This window comes from Harpia harpyja, chromosome 4 (assembly GCF_026419915.1).
Source record: "Harpia harpyja isolate bHarHar1 chromosome 4, bHarHar1 primary haplotype, whole genome shotgun sequence".
Taxonomy (NCBI): Eukaryota; Metazoa; Chordata; class Aves; order Accipitriformes; family Accipitridae; genus Harpia; species Harpia harpyja.
This window is the reverse complement of record NC_068943.1, coordinates 29,528,028-29,540,732: the sequence shown is the minus strand read 5'-3', so window position 1 is coordinate 29,540,732 and position 12,705 is coordinate 29,528,028. Positions and strand designations below refer to the sequence as shown.

The 12,705-nt window shown below is 46.8% G+C and overlaps 1 protein-coding gene across 2 annotated transcripts in view; it reads right to left on the bottom strand.

Moving 5' to 3' along the window:
* Positions 1-12,458, bottom strand: part of DGKH (diacylglycerol kinase eta) — a 174,221-nt gene extending 161,763 nt beyond the window's left edge. The window contains exons 1-2 of one of the 2 annotated variants that reach the window (XM_052786060.1): positions 12,402-12,458; positions 5,167-5,343 (exon numbers count right to left, since the gene is read on the bottom strand). In XM_052786060.1, the coding sequence (XP_052642020.1) occupies positions 5,167-5,343; positions 12,402-12,458 (234 nt within the window). Of the gene's footprint in view, positions 1-5,166; positions 5,399-12,401 lie in introns of those variants that run through there. The other variant, XM_052786061.1, reaches the window with a different exon arrangement.
* Between the last annotated feature and the right edge of the window lie 247 nt (positions 12,459-12,705).

Below are 12,705 nucleotides of genomic sequence, written 5' to 3'. Positions count from 1 at the left end.
ATGGAAAATATGAATACTGAAGACAGATATCCTCCAGCACCCTTCAATTTCTTCTGTGGACACTGCCAGGTGCCAAGAACTTGAGGACAACTGCTATGCACTTGATTTGCTTTAGTTCTGCCCCATGCTGTGTACACACAACGATAAAGTTTAGTGACACTATATGTCTTACAGCAGTTGCAGAATGAATTGCAAATTACAACACATTTTGAAGCTGTGCAGACAGATTCAGACAATCATAATGCACATAGAGGATCCCCATTAGGGTTAACTTTGCTACCGTAGCATTTTCCTGAGAACTTCTGGTGCATAAAAAACTTCTTTCCTTAACCAGTAAGGAATTGGCCACTAGTTAGCTGAGTAAATCGGGAACTATCAAAGCTAGAAAAAGCAGATTACATTGCAGGGAATGATGTTCATGAAGTCTAACGCCAGTATCAACCACAGCACTTTACATTTAGGTGAATTAACAAGCTATGGTAATCAGAGAGAAATGTATACCAGAAACAAACAGGAAGTGACTACTGGGACTTGGCACTGTCATATGTCACCATATGGAAGAGGTTAGAAACTTTTTGAAGGCTCAGTTCCTAAATGGCTGGTGTTATCCACTAAGGCCAATAAAAACACAGTGGGGAATTTAATTAATTTACTTTTATTACTCCATAATGATTTAGGATCTCTAAAAAAATATAAGACCTCAGATAAGATAATTCTAGTAACAACTCTTGCCATTTAACTAAACAACGCTGTATCATCTCCACTAACTATAACACACTCGTGTTTCTGAACATCTCCCACGTTACAGCAACTTCATTATAAACAAAAACCACTGGGGGTGAAGGAGAGGAAGAAAGCATTCTCCCAGACACATTACAAGTGTATTTATCTCGCTCAATACAACATATTTTCTTGCACTTCCCGATTTATACTTTCTGCTCCAGAATGTCTGCTTCATCCAAAAATAAACACAGGCCAGATAGATACCTAATTGCGGATTTGAGAGCAAAACATGTATCCAGCAGAGCTTTCCCATTAACTGCACATGGGCCCATTAAAGTAGGAAGCCAGGTCAGCGATGAAAGTGCTGTTCTTCATATCCACTTTTTAGCAGAGAGTACTCAAGGCAAGAGTAGGAACTATAGATGTGTTCATCTGACGACTCTAATTCCAAGTATTCAGGGACTATTTCATTTATTAATCTTGTGCTCGTCCCCAAGATGAGCAGAATTTAAAGAGAAAAACTGTCAGCTCTAATTTGAACCTTCCCTTCTCGACAGGTTCCAGCCATAAAGAACTGAAGCAAGACCATCTTTTTAAGGAATGTACTTTGCACTGCAGTGATTAACTTTAAAGAAACTAGAAGCCAGCTGACAACAGGCAGAGTTTTTTGGGCTGTAGCCCCAAGAACTGAAGTCATCTGCTTCATTTAAGGAAGGCACCGTAGCTGCCTGTCTTAACCAGCATCTTTAAAAGTTAAGAAGCCAAGTTTAACGCAGACACACGGAGAACTTTCCACGACTTCAATCCCCAATATAACACTGTTTGTACATCATCATATATACTGCTTCAAACTGTCTGACTACAGTTTTCCAAAGTCCTCATAAAACGAATCTGTATATTCCAAAAATGTTTTTTACCGAGACACTTTTTATGTACTAAATGTTCAGGTCTCCCAGAGTGGGGGGAAATGGTGGGTAGACATCACGAAGTCAAGAATTATTTCCATGCTCTCCGTTCGGTAATTTGGCTCAAAACCGCTCGAACTTCACAGGGTATCTGCCACCTGTTTATTCCCTTGCATTTCCTCCAGGGAACATATACGAGCTCCACAGATAAAACAGCTTCCAGGATGAGGTTTAAAGATGCTGGCTTTAATCTCACAAAAGTGCTAATTAATTTTGGTCCTGACTCCCCTAAAGACACCTACTGCTACAGTGTCGCTCTACAACCAAGTACCGGGCTTGAGCAAACAGCTCCTAGGTACAAACAAGGTGTTGGCCCAAAGAATAGTTTAGTCCTTTGCACCACAACTTGTTCTCTCCTCCTCAGGTTTGCAGACACCAAAATATGCTGATCTTCAATTTTTCTGTCTGGGGAAATTAATAATGGCACAGACATGCCTTTAAAGGACTCTAAAAATGTGGGGAATACATATGCATGAACTAAAAATTCACCCATGATAGAAGTTACCTGACTGTCCAGCCCTATCACCCATCCGTTTCTCATAGCGATTTACTGTGAAAGTAGTTCCACTGAAATCAAGCAAGCAGTTTGCAGAGGAAGTTGCTATTCAATGTGGGCAAGCTATGGTAAAACTGGACAACAGACTTCTAAGTAGAACTGTGAGCATACGATTAGCGTACCACGAACAAGCAATGAACTTCAGTGTAATTACATCTGCCAATATAGTATTCTTTCTTTTCATTTTTCTGTTCTGTTTTTCACCCCCTGCCCTCAGCCAAATAATTAATTGTTTTTATTTAGGAAGGAGAGGGCAAAGCTTAAAAAACTCCCTTTAAGCACTACAGGTGCTAGAAATCTTTAGACTTACGTTTCTGCTAGCAAAAGGGCTTTGCTCTTATACATACATTTGCTAAATCTTATTATACACGCTAAAAAAAATACACTCCTGAATGATTCTATCTGCAAAGTATCACCATATGGTAGCTTTCACAAATGATCAACTGTACCAAAACATCTAAAAATAACATCTTCCTTAAGTAAAATAAAACCAATTACTAGCAGAGACTTTTGGGTATAGTTCTGAGCTAAGGAATCGATACCACGTTGCTGAAATGCTTCAAGTAAGCATATAAGCAACCTCCGGAGAAAAATAGCACAGCGTTAAACGGCCCGCAAGCATCAATGATAAATGTAATATACATGTTTTGGGTTCTTTCAAGAGTCTATTCTTAGCTGTAAGACAAACCCAATCCATTTAATTAAAACCTTAGCTTACAAACACATTCACCGAGTAAGTGAAGCTTAACAAATCTAATTTGAATGAAAGGGACGAGCTGGGTAAAAGAGCAGCTCCCTGACGTTGCTTGCTCTAGTGGTTTCATGTAACCACTGATCACCAACTACTACAACAGCAAACATACAACACCCTTAAACTAAATGGGAGTTGTCTGTCTAAATATAGCTACTTTTAAATAATGCATGGCGAGTTATAAAATAAAGTGCTACTAAATTATTTAACGTGGGTCTCATCTTTAACAAAGATAAATCACTTTTAATTAAATGGAAAGAAAGATGTTTATATTCGGGGTCGCATATTCTTGTAAATTGCAACCAGTAAAGCAACATTTTATGACTCCAATTATGTCAGCAGTCAGTTTTTCCTATATATATCCAATTCACAGAAATAGAAATGAGACGCAAACTAAGATAAGCAAAAGCATCACTTGTAGAGCTGTCTTAGAACATCAGGCGATGCCAGCTTTGCATTCATTCACAGCCCTCAGATACAGAATATCCCACCAACCTGTAACAGCTGCTAAGAATTGGCTGGGATCTCATGCTCACAGACCTGTTTCAATAACGTTCATAATTCACGTTTTCCTTATGCAAGCATCAACCTCTATGAGAGCAAACCCTGGAATACACTTAACACCACTATAGCTAATAAAGCATCATGTTCTGTCACTTTTAAAACATTTTGAAGACCGCCACACAGAAGTGGTGTCAAAGCTGGAAGTTTGCGTGGGACTATGTTTTCAACACGATGCAATAGTTTTGTATTACTTACTATAGTAACCCTTCAGCCGGGCCTAACAACTGCAAATGCAAAATTAACATTTAGCAATAAAATGGGATGACATGTCGTGTTTAGGAGGTTTCAGGAGAAAAATTGCTTTCCACCTGGCATAATGGGATAATGCTACTGTTTAACAACCAGTGCTTTCTGTTTAAAGGCGGCTGCCTTTTGGATGTAGCGTGTGAAGCGAAAGCTCAAGGGAAGAACAGCACCAATCCAACAGGACTCCACAAACAGCTCCTTACTAACTTTACGGGGTGCTCTGTAAAGGAAACAACAACACATGACCTATTGTGTAGAAATCAAAGTGTAAGTGTGATCTGTCTGGGCCTGCATGGAGTCACTTTGCCCCTCAAACCAGACGCTTACAGCAAAAACCCTGATCTTGATGTCACTGCACCCATAAGCTCTCCCCAGCGGGGTTTTGCGCAGCCCCCATCACTGAACGTGGGCCACGCTTTGTAGGAAATCACAGGATCCTTCTACATGGAAAGTCAGTCAGGTCTCATCATTTTTATACTTCTAAATGCATGCTTGTTGAAGTTCATTTTACAGGACAAAAAGGCGATGTAAATACACCATCCATCAAGAAGTCAGTCCCCCCAGGACGACTTCGGCAGCCCCAGCCAGCCAAAAACCGGCATCAACCTGAAATTTTGACAGCTGCTTTACCTACCCAGCCCCACGCGAGGATGTATGGAAGTTTACTCCTGTCCCGCCAGGTGCCTTTCAGACTGGACACCGCGTTTTCCCTCCTTCGCGGCACTCCCGCTCCCAAAAGGGAGTCCCATGTGCCACCACGGGGCTCCCCGCCTGCCGCTCCGAGGGAGCGGGCGGAGGGGGCGGCCCCCCGCGACCGGGGCTGAGGAAGACGAAGGGGGGGAAGGAAAGTTGGTGAGGAAGGGCTCGCCGCAACAGCCCACCCGCGCTGAGGGGAGGCAGGGCGGGATCCCCGCAGGCAGCGGTGCCCGCCGCTGAGGAAGAGGAGCCGGAGGGAGGCAGCCCGCCACCGCTTCCCCCACACCCAGGACGCCCGGGCAGGGCAGGGCAGGGCAGGGCAGGGCAGGGCGGCTGCCGGGGCACGCGGTTTCCCCTCCGCCCCACGGAGCCCCGCCGCCCCGGGGGGCTCTTCCTGCCAGCCGGGGACAGATGTGGACGCAACAGCTGGACGGGGAGGAGGGGAGAGGGAAGGAAGGAAGAGGCACGGCTGCCTCACGCACACACACACACACACACCCCCCTTCTCCACACACAACCCGCCGCCGCTCCCGCTCCCGGGGATGCGGGCGGGATGCAGCGGCCGCCCCCGGCTCCGGGCTGGCCCCGCACTAGGATGGGGATGGAGAAACTGAGAAACTTGCCCCGGCGGCAGCGGGGCCGGCCGGCTCCTGCTCCCCCCTTACCTTGCTGCGGATCTGGCCCGAGGTGGACACTTTCCGGATGAGTTTTTGGGGGCCCTCGTGTTCCCCTTCGCTGTCCGACGACTCGTCCGCCGCCGGCGCCGGGGGTTGGGGCTGGGGCTGCTGCGGGATCCCGGCGCCGCTCATCCCCGACTCGGCCCCGGCCATCTTCCCGGACTCCTGCCGAGAGAGAGCACACGAGCCCGGCTCAGCCAGGGCAGCCGCTGCCGCTCCCCTCCCCGGGGAGGAGGAGGAGGAGGAGAAGGAGGAGGGAGAAGAAGGAGGAGGCGGCGCGGGAGGGTGGGGAAAGAGGCGGCGCGGGGAGGAGGGGACGAAGGCGGCGGGGACGAAGCCGGGCGCTGGCGGAGCGGAGCGGACCGCCCGGCCGCCATCTTCCGCCGCCGCCCCCTCTGACAGGGCAAGGCCGCGCGCCCTGCCCTGCCCGGCCACGGCGGGCTCCGCTTTCCCGCCCGCAGGGGGCTGAGGCGCTGCCCCGCCGCCCCGACACACGCACACACACACACACACCCCGGCGGGCGGAGCCGAGGGCCGGCGCCCCGACCGACGGGCTTAGACACCGGGAACGGCCGGTGGGTGCCGGTGTTGCCCCGCCGGGCCCGGCCCGGCGAGGGGAGAGGAGGGCGAGGGGAGTGGGTGGGCCGCGCCGCGCCGCAGGTGAGCAGCGGGGCGAGTCTGATGGGCGAAACAGTTGAAGGTGGGCGGGGAAGGTCCCAGGCGGCGTCCCCGGCGTCCCCCCCCCGGCCGTCCCCGGGTCCGGTGCGGGCTGGGAAGCGGGTCCCGCTCCCTCGGGTGTTTTCTGGGGACAGGAGGGACGGCGCCTAATGCCGTGGGGTCCTTATCGGTGCCTCCGTGGAATCCTTCGGCCTCAAAGCGTTGGGAGAGTTTCGGCAAACGCGCGCGTTGCCTTGCGGTTGTTTTCTCCTGCTACTTCAATTTTCTTATTACTCTGTTAGCTTTTGTCTTTGTAAAAGAGGAGCCTCTACCTTTGGGGAAAGAAAGGGTCAGTTTTCCCTTTCAGTCTGAGATCTGGCAGCTCACGCGATCTCGAAATGTCACCACATGTTTTGAATTGTGGGACTTCAAAATTATTGCGGCTTGTATGCAGTCAGTGTTCAAAATAAGCCTTTAAATCACAGCGCTACTAAATAAAACACACAACTCCTAGTGCGTGGACCGGATTAAGCATCAGAAAGCAATCAATACTTGTGGCTTCTATATTCCCACAATTCTATTTATATTTCTAGAAAGGGAACTGACATCTCTTAATATGCTAATAGAATGCCGCAGTACCTAAATACAAAGCAGTTAATGAGAAACAAAAACAGACCCACGGTGCGCAACCTATCCTACACTGCAGGCACCTTGCCGCGATCTTAATTTCATACAGTCCAGAGCACCCCATTTCTTTTATTGGGACTTTTATTCGTAGTAGAGGAAATTAAATATTTCCGTGAAGGCTTGCAGGTCTTGTGGCTTAGTTCTGTGTTACTGCACCAGGTACTTCAAATGTGATTCTACTACCCTCCTCTACCTAGGATCACTTATACGAAGTTATATTTAAAAAATTGTCAAGAGTTACATTAAAAAAGTCAACATTTTATTAAGTTATATTTTAAAGGAATTTTGAACATATTACCTACATTCCCTATTAGAATAATAATAGGGCCTAAATCCCACCATTAATACCACATCTCAAAATAGATGAAGTTCTCTTATGGTCCCTTTTCCTTACTGGCTAATTGTGAAACTAAGGGATGATTCCGTCTCATCTCGCTCTTCACCTGCGAGGGAGTTTTCCTTTTTCAAAAACATGGGATCAAACTTGGGCAAGCACAAGTATGTACTGCTCTCAGTGAATTAATTTAGGGCACAGGAAGAAAGATAGGTTAAGAGCAACGTTTATGGACACTTGTTCTTTCAACCCTCCTTTCTTCCTCTTCTCCACCTCAATTTCAGGAATAGCAAATTACGCCAAAACACGTCTCACTGCAGTTCCTTAGCCTTTTGAAGTAAATGACAATTGAAGATTGCAAGAGGACAATGAGACAGAGTTTGCTAATTAATGCTAACGTGTATTACGTGTAATTGTGACTGATTTGAGGAACACTTAGTGCTAAAAGAATGCCAGCAAGACTAACTCCATGTAATTCAACTGCATTAAACAGCGCTAGCTGAACAACACTAGTTACTGTTAGATTTGTTTGTTTGTTGTTTGTATTAAAAAAGCATTCAAAATACCGGTGCATGTGACTGCTATGTATTTGTATCACAGGACTAGGATCCTGTCCGAAGTTACGTGCAAAACTGTTTAGAAGTAGACATTTCACCCACAGAGAACACATTTCCAAATTCAGTTGAAAAGGAGAGACAAGACAGTGAGGGGGAGAGGCACACAAAGACAGCATATTACTCAAGTGTATAATTTGGGATTAGGACGTTTGAACTCGTGGAGATCATGAAGTTGACTCTACTGATGACCCCAAATTTGTACCTTTTGGGTTTTTTTAATAAAACATTATCTGGTTGCTTGTTCCTTACATATTTAGACCTCGAGCCTAAAAACAGTAGGTGGTTAAAGTGTATTTCCAAAAACATCCTTCCACTGAAGTTTTGAAATAATAAACACACAGCACCAGTATCTTCCAGAGCAAGACACTAATCTGGTTTGTTTTCAAACTGCTTTCGCAATTGGTTACACTGCAAGCTAATTTAAAAACTTGTCTTGAATTTTATAAAACATTGGACCATTTAGCAATGGATGTCAATACATTGTTTCATCGTTATTAGATGGAAAAATAGAAACAATTTAATAATTTGGGGTTTTAAATATAACAGCTCCCCTGACATCCCATGACTATTACAATGCCAGCAGAGGAGCTGGAGATTTCCTTAGGTATCTGTGTAGCCAGCTCAGATTTCCTTCACTAGATTTCATCTCAAGTACATAAAAGCTGCTAAAAGACTATTTTAGGTGAAATGTGCAATAAATACAATTCTTCAACTTCTGTTCACTTTCAGAGCTTAACAACCAGCCCTAGCTTCTGGGCACTTCCTGCACCGTGCAGAGGGCATCCTGCATCCTGACATGGGCTACCCTGTTGTGATATTCCTCTCTCCTGACTGCCCAAGCACAAAAATCGGGTTACGAGGAGAGAATGCACCAGCCTTTCACTTCCAAGCAAGTCTCTTTCATCATATCTTGATAAACTTCAGAGTGCAATGAAAAAAAAGTACTAGGAACGTTCTCTCAGGTCACTTAATGTGAAGAATTTAGTAGTAATAACCTAAATCTGCAAATGATAGGAAATGTCCCACAAGTACAGTTCCATGAGAATATGGTTTCTGCAAAGTACGTACTGGAATCTGTGAAATTACGGGCTCTAAAATCCGCGGTCACCTAATGTTTACAGAGTTCTTCAAAATGAAGAAACCAAGCAAGTGTCAAGCGTTGTTGAAAGTACCGGAGTTATTCATTCACGTTAGCGTAGAAAGTTGTTTCTACAAGCGTATACGTTGTCCGTGCACAAACACAGTTTCAAAGAGCTCACCGTTCCCACTTTTTCTTCTTTTCAGAGGCATTAATAGATAATCAGGGTCCAGTTCCAGCCTTTATGCAGGTAAAGCTGCCTAAGATAGCCATGAAACTGTGCCTCAGTAAGGACTGCCAACTTGACTTCCATCCCTTCATCTCACAGCTGAGATTCTCCCAGGTGATCGATGTCAGACTCAATATGAGAAATACTGAATAGCACATTTCAGCTCAGTGAATACAGCTATGAATACCATGGTACAAATGGTACCACTAGACTTCTGCAAGTCAGGCTCTTGAAGAATGTGGGGCTATATGCAGCCATTAAAAACACATACAGTATTTGCATGTGCTATGTCTTTCATTTAACGTACTCAATTTCACGCTTCCTATCCTAACTGAAGTCAGGGAAGACTGGTGAAAAGTGCAAAGAAAGGTTGGCATTTAAAGGGAGATGCTCAACTGATACAAAACAGCTCCGCTGACATCATTTGTGCTACAGCAATTGATATCAGCTGATGATCTGCCCTTTACATTCAAAGAATCCCAAAGTGCTGGGTAGATATATGCACTGTGAGAATGTTTTAACTCGACCACATCCAGTCCCGAAAATAGAATATGTGTCTCTAAAACACATATGCAATGTAGAAAAAAATTCAAATATGCATGCACTCTAGCTGCGCTGGAGATGATAGTTTATAATGCAGATTAATGCATTATTTGATTCCAGGAACAGAGATGATTCCAGCTCTAATATTGATTCCCTTCATAACAAGTAGATTTACCTCTTTTTCTCTAGGTCACATTGGCATCTATAAATTGAAGGGTAATACTCTTTTTTCCCTCCACCTCAAAAAGTTGTTCTGAGGGGATCTGAATGAATAGCAGTATATGTGTCAGATTAACAATGTATTATTCATCATGATTAAAAGATTTGATTGAATCTTTCCTAATTTTGGTGGTTAGTGATAACCATAGTTTTTAACTGGGCTCCCCACACTGAGAAAATTGATTTCAGATCTGCCTGTCTGAACTCCCTCCACAGATTGAGTTAGCAATGTTACGCTTTCTTGGCTTCCTTACTTACCGAAGGGGAAGCCAAAATACAACAGAATGCATGCATACCACTGTTAAAGAGAGTAACTACATCGCTCATGGCTGTTTCAGGAGTAGCCGAGGCAATCCCGTAACCTGTAGATCACAAAAGCGTGCTGTACGCTTCAGAATGAAAAGGTGTAAACCAGTGGAGGTCATCAAAAAGTCCCTCTGCAAATGTGTTAGGACCCATCTATGCATTTCAAGGGAAAGGTAAAGTCAAGACTCAGGTCTCATATAAAATATGAATGTCAGGTCTAGAACTTTGTAAGATATATATTATATGTATTTTGAGTAGAAAGCCACTGAATCCCTCTTGGAAGAATGCAGGATGAGCCTTACATTTTCTGTTACTTTTATTTAGCTCCATCATGGAGGGTCTAAAGCAACTCTTAGTGGAGTCAGGAAGAGGTTTTCCATTCAAAAGTGAGCTGTAAATTAAGGAAAGGATTTTATAGAAATTTGAAATTGCACACAGAGAAGTCCAACCCTGACAGGCAAAGGAGAAGCGGTGGCTCCATTTGATGTCCATCACTTGTTTCTCAGAACAGCTACAGGAACAGCACTGCCCAATGACTTCTGACAATTTGCATAGATAATTAACTTAAACAGATTCAAAACCTGCAATAAAGAGTTTCCCCTATCCTGCTGCTCTTTTTCTGTGTTTTGAGAGCAAGGGAGAGGTCTGGGCGCTTTTTTTTCCCTTCATCATGCAGTTCTTCACCTAAATCTCCCTTTGCCCCCATTATAATAAAAAGCCTGTTTACGAGCAGATACAAAGAACAATGTGGCTTTTGCCACAAAGACTATGTATTTTACCAGCAGGTTACCAGGTAAAGGACTGAGTGGTTTAGCTGAAATTAAAGTCTTGTAAAGGAAATCAGTGCAGTGGTTAACCTTAAAACTGCATTCATGGATGTACTCTCTTTAACAAATGCAGCAATGAAATGATAAACATGACCCAAATCCTGGCCCTTACTGGGGGAGGGGGAAATGGAGAAAAAAAAAAAGATGTGCTCTTTGTTTATCTGAGCCCTGCGCACAGAAGGAGACGGGTTTGGATGCTTCAGCCAGGACTCCGCATTTCCAAGCGGAGGGGCTGCCATCCATCTGCCTCCTGAGTTTCAGCTGAGTTTCGGATGACGGCAGCTAATTTAAATGTCACTGTTTAATAGGATAACACATTTGCGGGAATCAGCTTCGCCACCTTCCTCCCACGATGTCTTCGATGTCTTCGTTTCTCCAGGCAAAAATCTCGGGTTTCCCTTGCCTGATCCTTTCGGTGTCAGCTCCATGTTACCGGAACACGCATACAGCTGTTTTCCCTATCACAGCTGCATCTCCGGCAGCAGCTTCGGGGCTTGAGGACTGCAGAGGGCAGTGAAGGGGGATGTTCAACTTCACAACAAAAAACGAGGCTAGGAAAAACGTATTTGGGAGGGCTACAAATCCTAATCGGGAAGGGGGTGAACTTAGTTCACCGTGGCTATCTCCAGGGCTGGGCTGCTGCTTTCCTGGGAGCGAGCACACTGAGCCAGGCAAAGCGTGGCTCTCCCCCGGCTGCTCTTTAAAACTGGGTTTACAAGTAAAACCAGGGGCCCTGGACCAACGCAACGAGTTAGCAGAACATGGCACAGCCATCTAAAGGGGAGCTTGGCAGTGGCACGGGTCCATGCTTCACATCGCCTCACCAAGTTCAGGGCCAGAGACAGCCTAGCCTTGACCTCTCGGATAGCCTGAAATCTCCCAAGCACCTACCCAAAGCCTATTTTTAGCCCTCCCTGCCTGATGTGTTTGCACAATGGAGAAAAGCCCAAGAGCAGGACCAGACGGCCCTGAAAAGGGAAATCTGATTTTATCGCCTGCTGAGGATGCCGGTGACATGATTTCCTTCGGTTGGAAGGACTTGCTTAAACAAACCGCAAAGCCATTGCATCGCAGCTTTCCTCCCGGCCACTTTGGGCACTCCCCTCCCTTCGTAGGAGCCGAAAGGCACCCACTTTCCCCGCACCCCACAAAGCAGGGTGGCAGTGGGGTACCCCAGCCCCGGCCCGCTTCGCCACCGCGCCAGGAGCGATTCCCAGCCTGGCTATAGAAGAAGAAGTGAAAAAAAACAACAAAAAAAAGTGCCTTTTTCTGGAAACTGCCTCCCAACGCTGGACACGTTGCTTTTGCTAAGAGAAAGCGTTGAATGCTATCAACACCCAACAACCCCCCCCCCCGGCAAAGTTGGAGGCAAGGCTCTCGGTGCTAATCCCAGGCTTTCCACCCGGGCAAGTGAAACTCAGAAAGGGCAATGAACTCCTCGTCCGTCCCCCCCCCGCCCCGAGGGACAAGCCCGCCAGCAAATGACCAGACACGGTGGGGGCGAAAGGCTCCCACTCCCCCCCACCCCACCACCCCCGCGGGGAGGAGGACGAGAGCCGGCGGCCGGGCTCCAGCGTGGAACGGGGTCGGAATGAAGGGAAAGAGCAGGGGGGGCACGGATAAGGATCACAGCCCGACCCCCCCCCCCCTCCCCCAAGACTGAACAATACAGGCAGGAAAAAGGGTAGGAAATGCCTCCGCAACTGCAAGGCACGCAGGTACCTACCAGTTCCTCCCAGGCGGGGCTGCGGGTGCTATAAGAAGGGTACCTTTGCTCCTCCATCCCCCTCCCCAGACCCCCCCCCAGACCCCTTTCTCCGCGGGCAGGTTCGGCCGGGCTTCGCCTCCCTCCCGCTCCTCCGGCCGGGAGCTCTTCCCCAGCCGCCGGTCTTCCTCCCCCCCCTTCCCCACACTCCTCCTCTACCCCCCGGCCCCCGCTCCTCCCTTTTTCTCCCCCTCCAGGGCCTTCCTCTTCCTCCTCCCTCCTTTCCCGGTTTCTCTCCCTCCCACGGCCACCGGGCTCAGCCCCG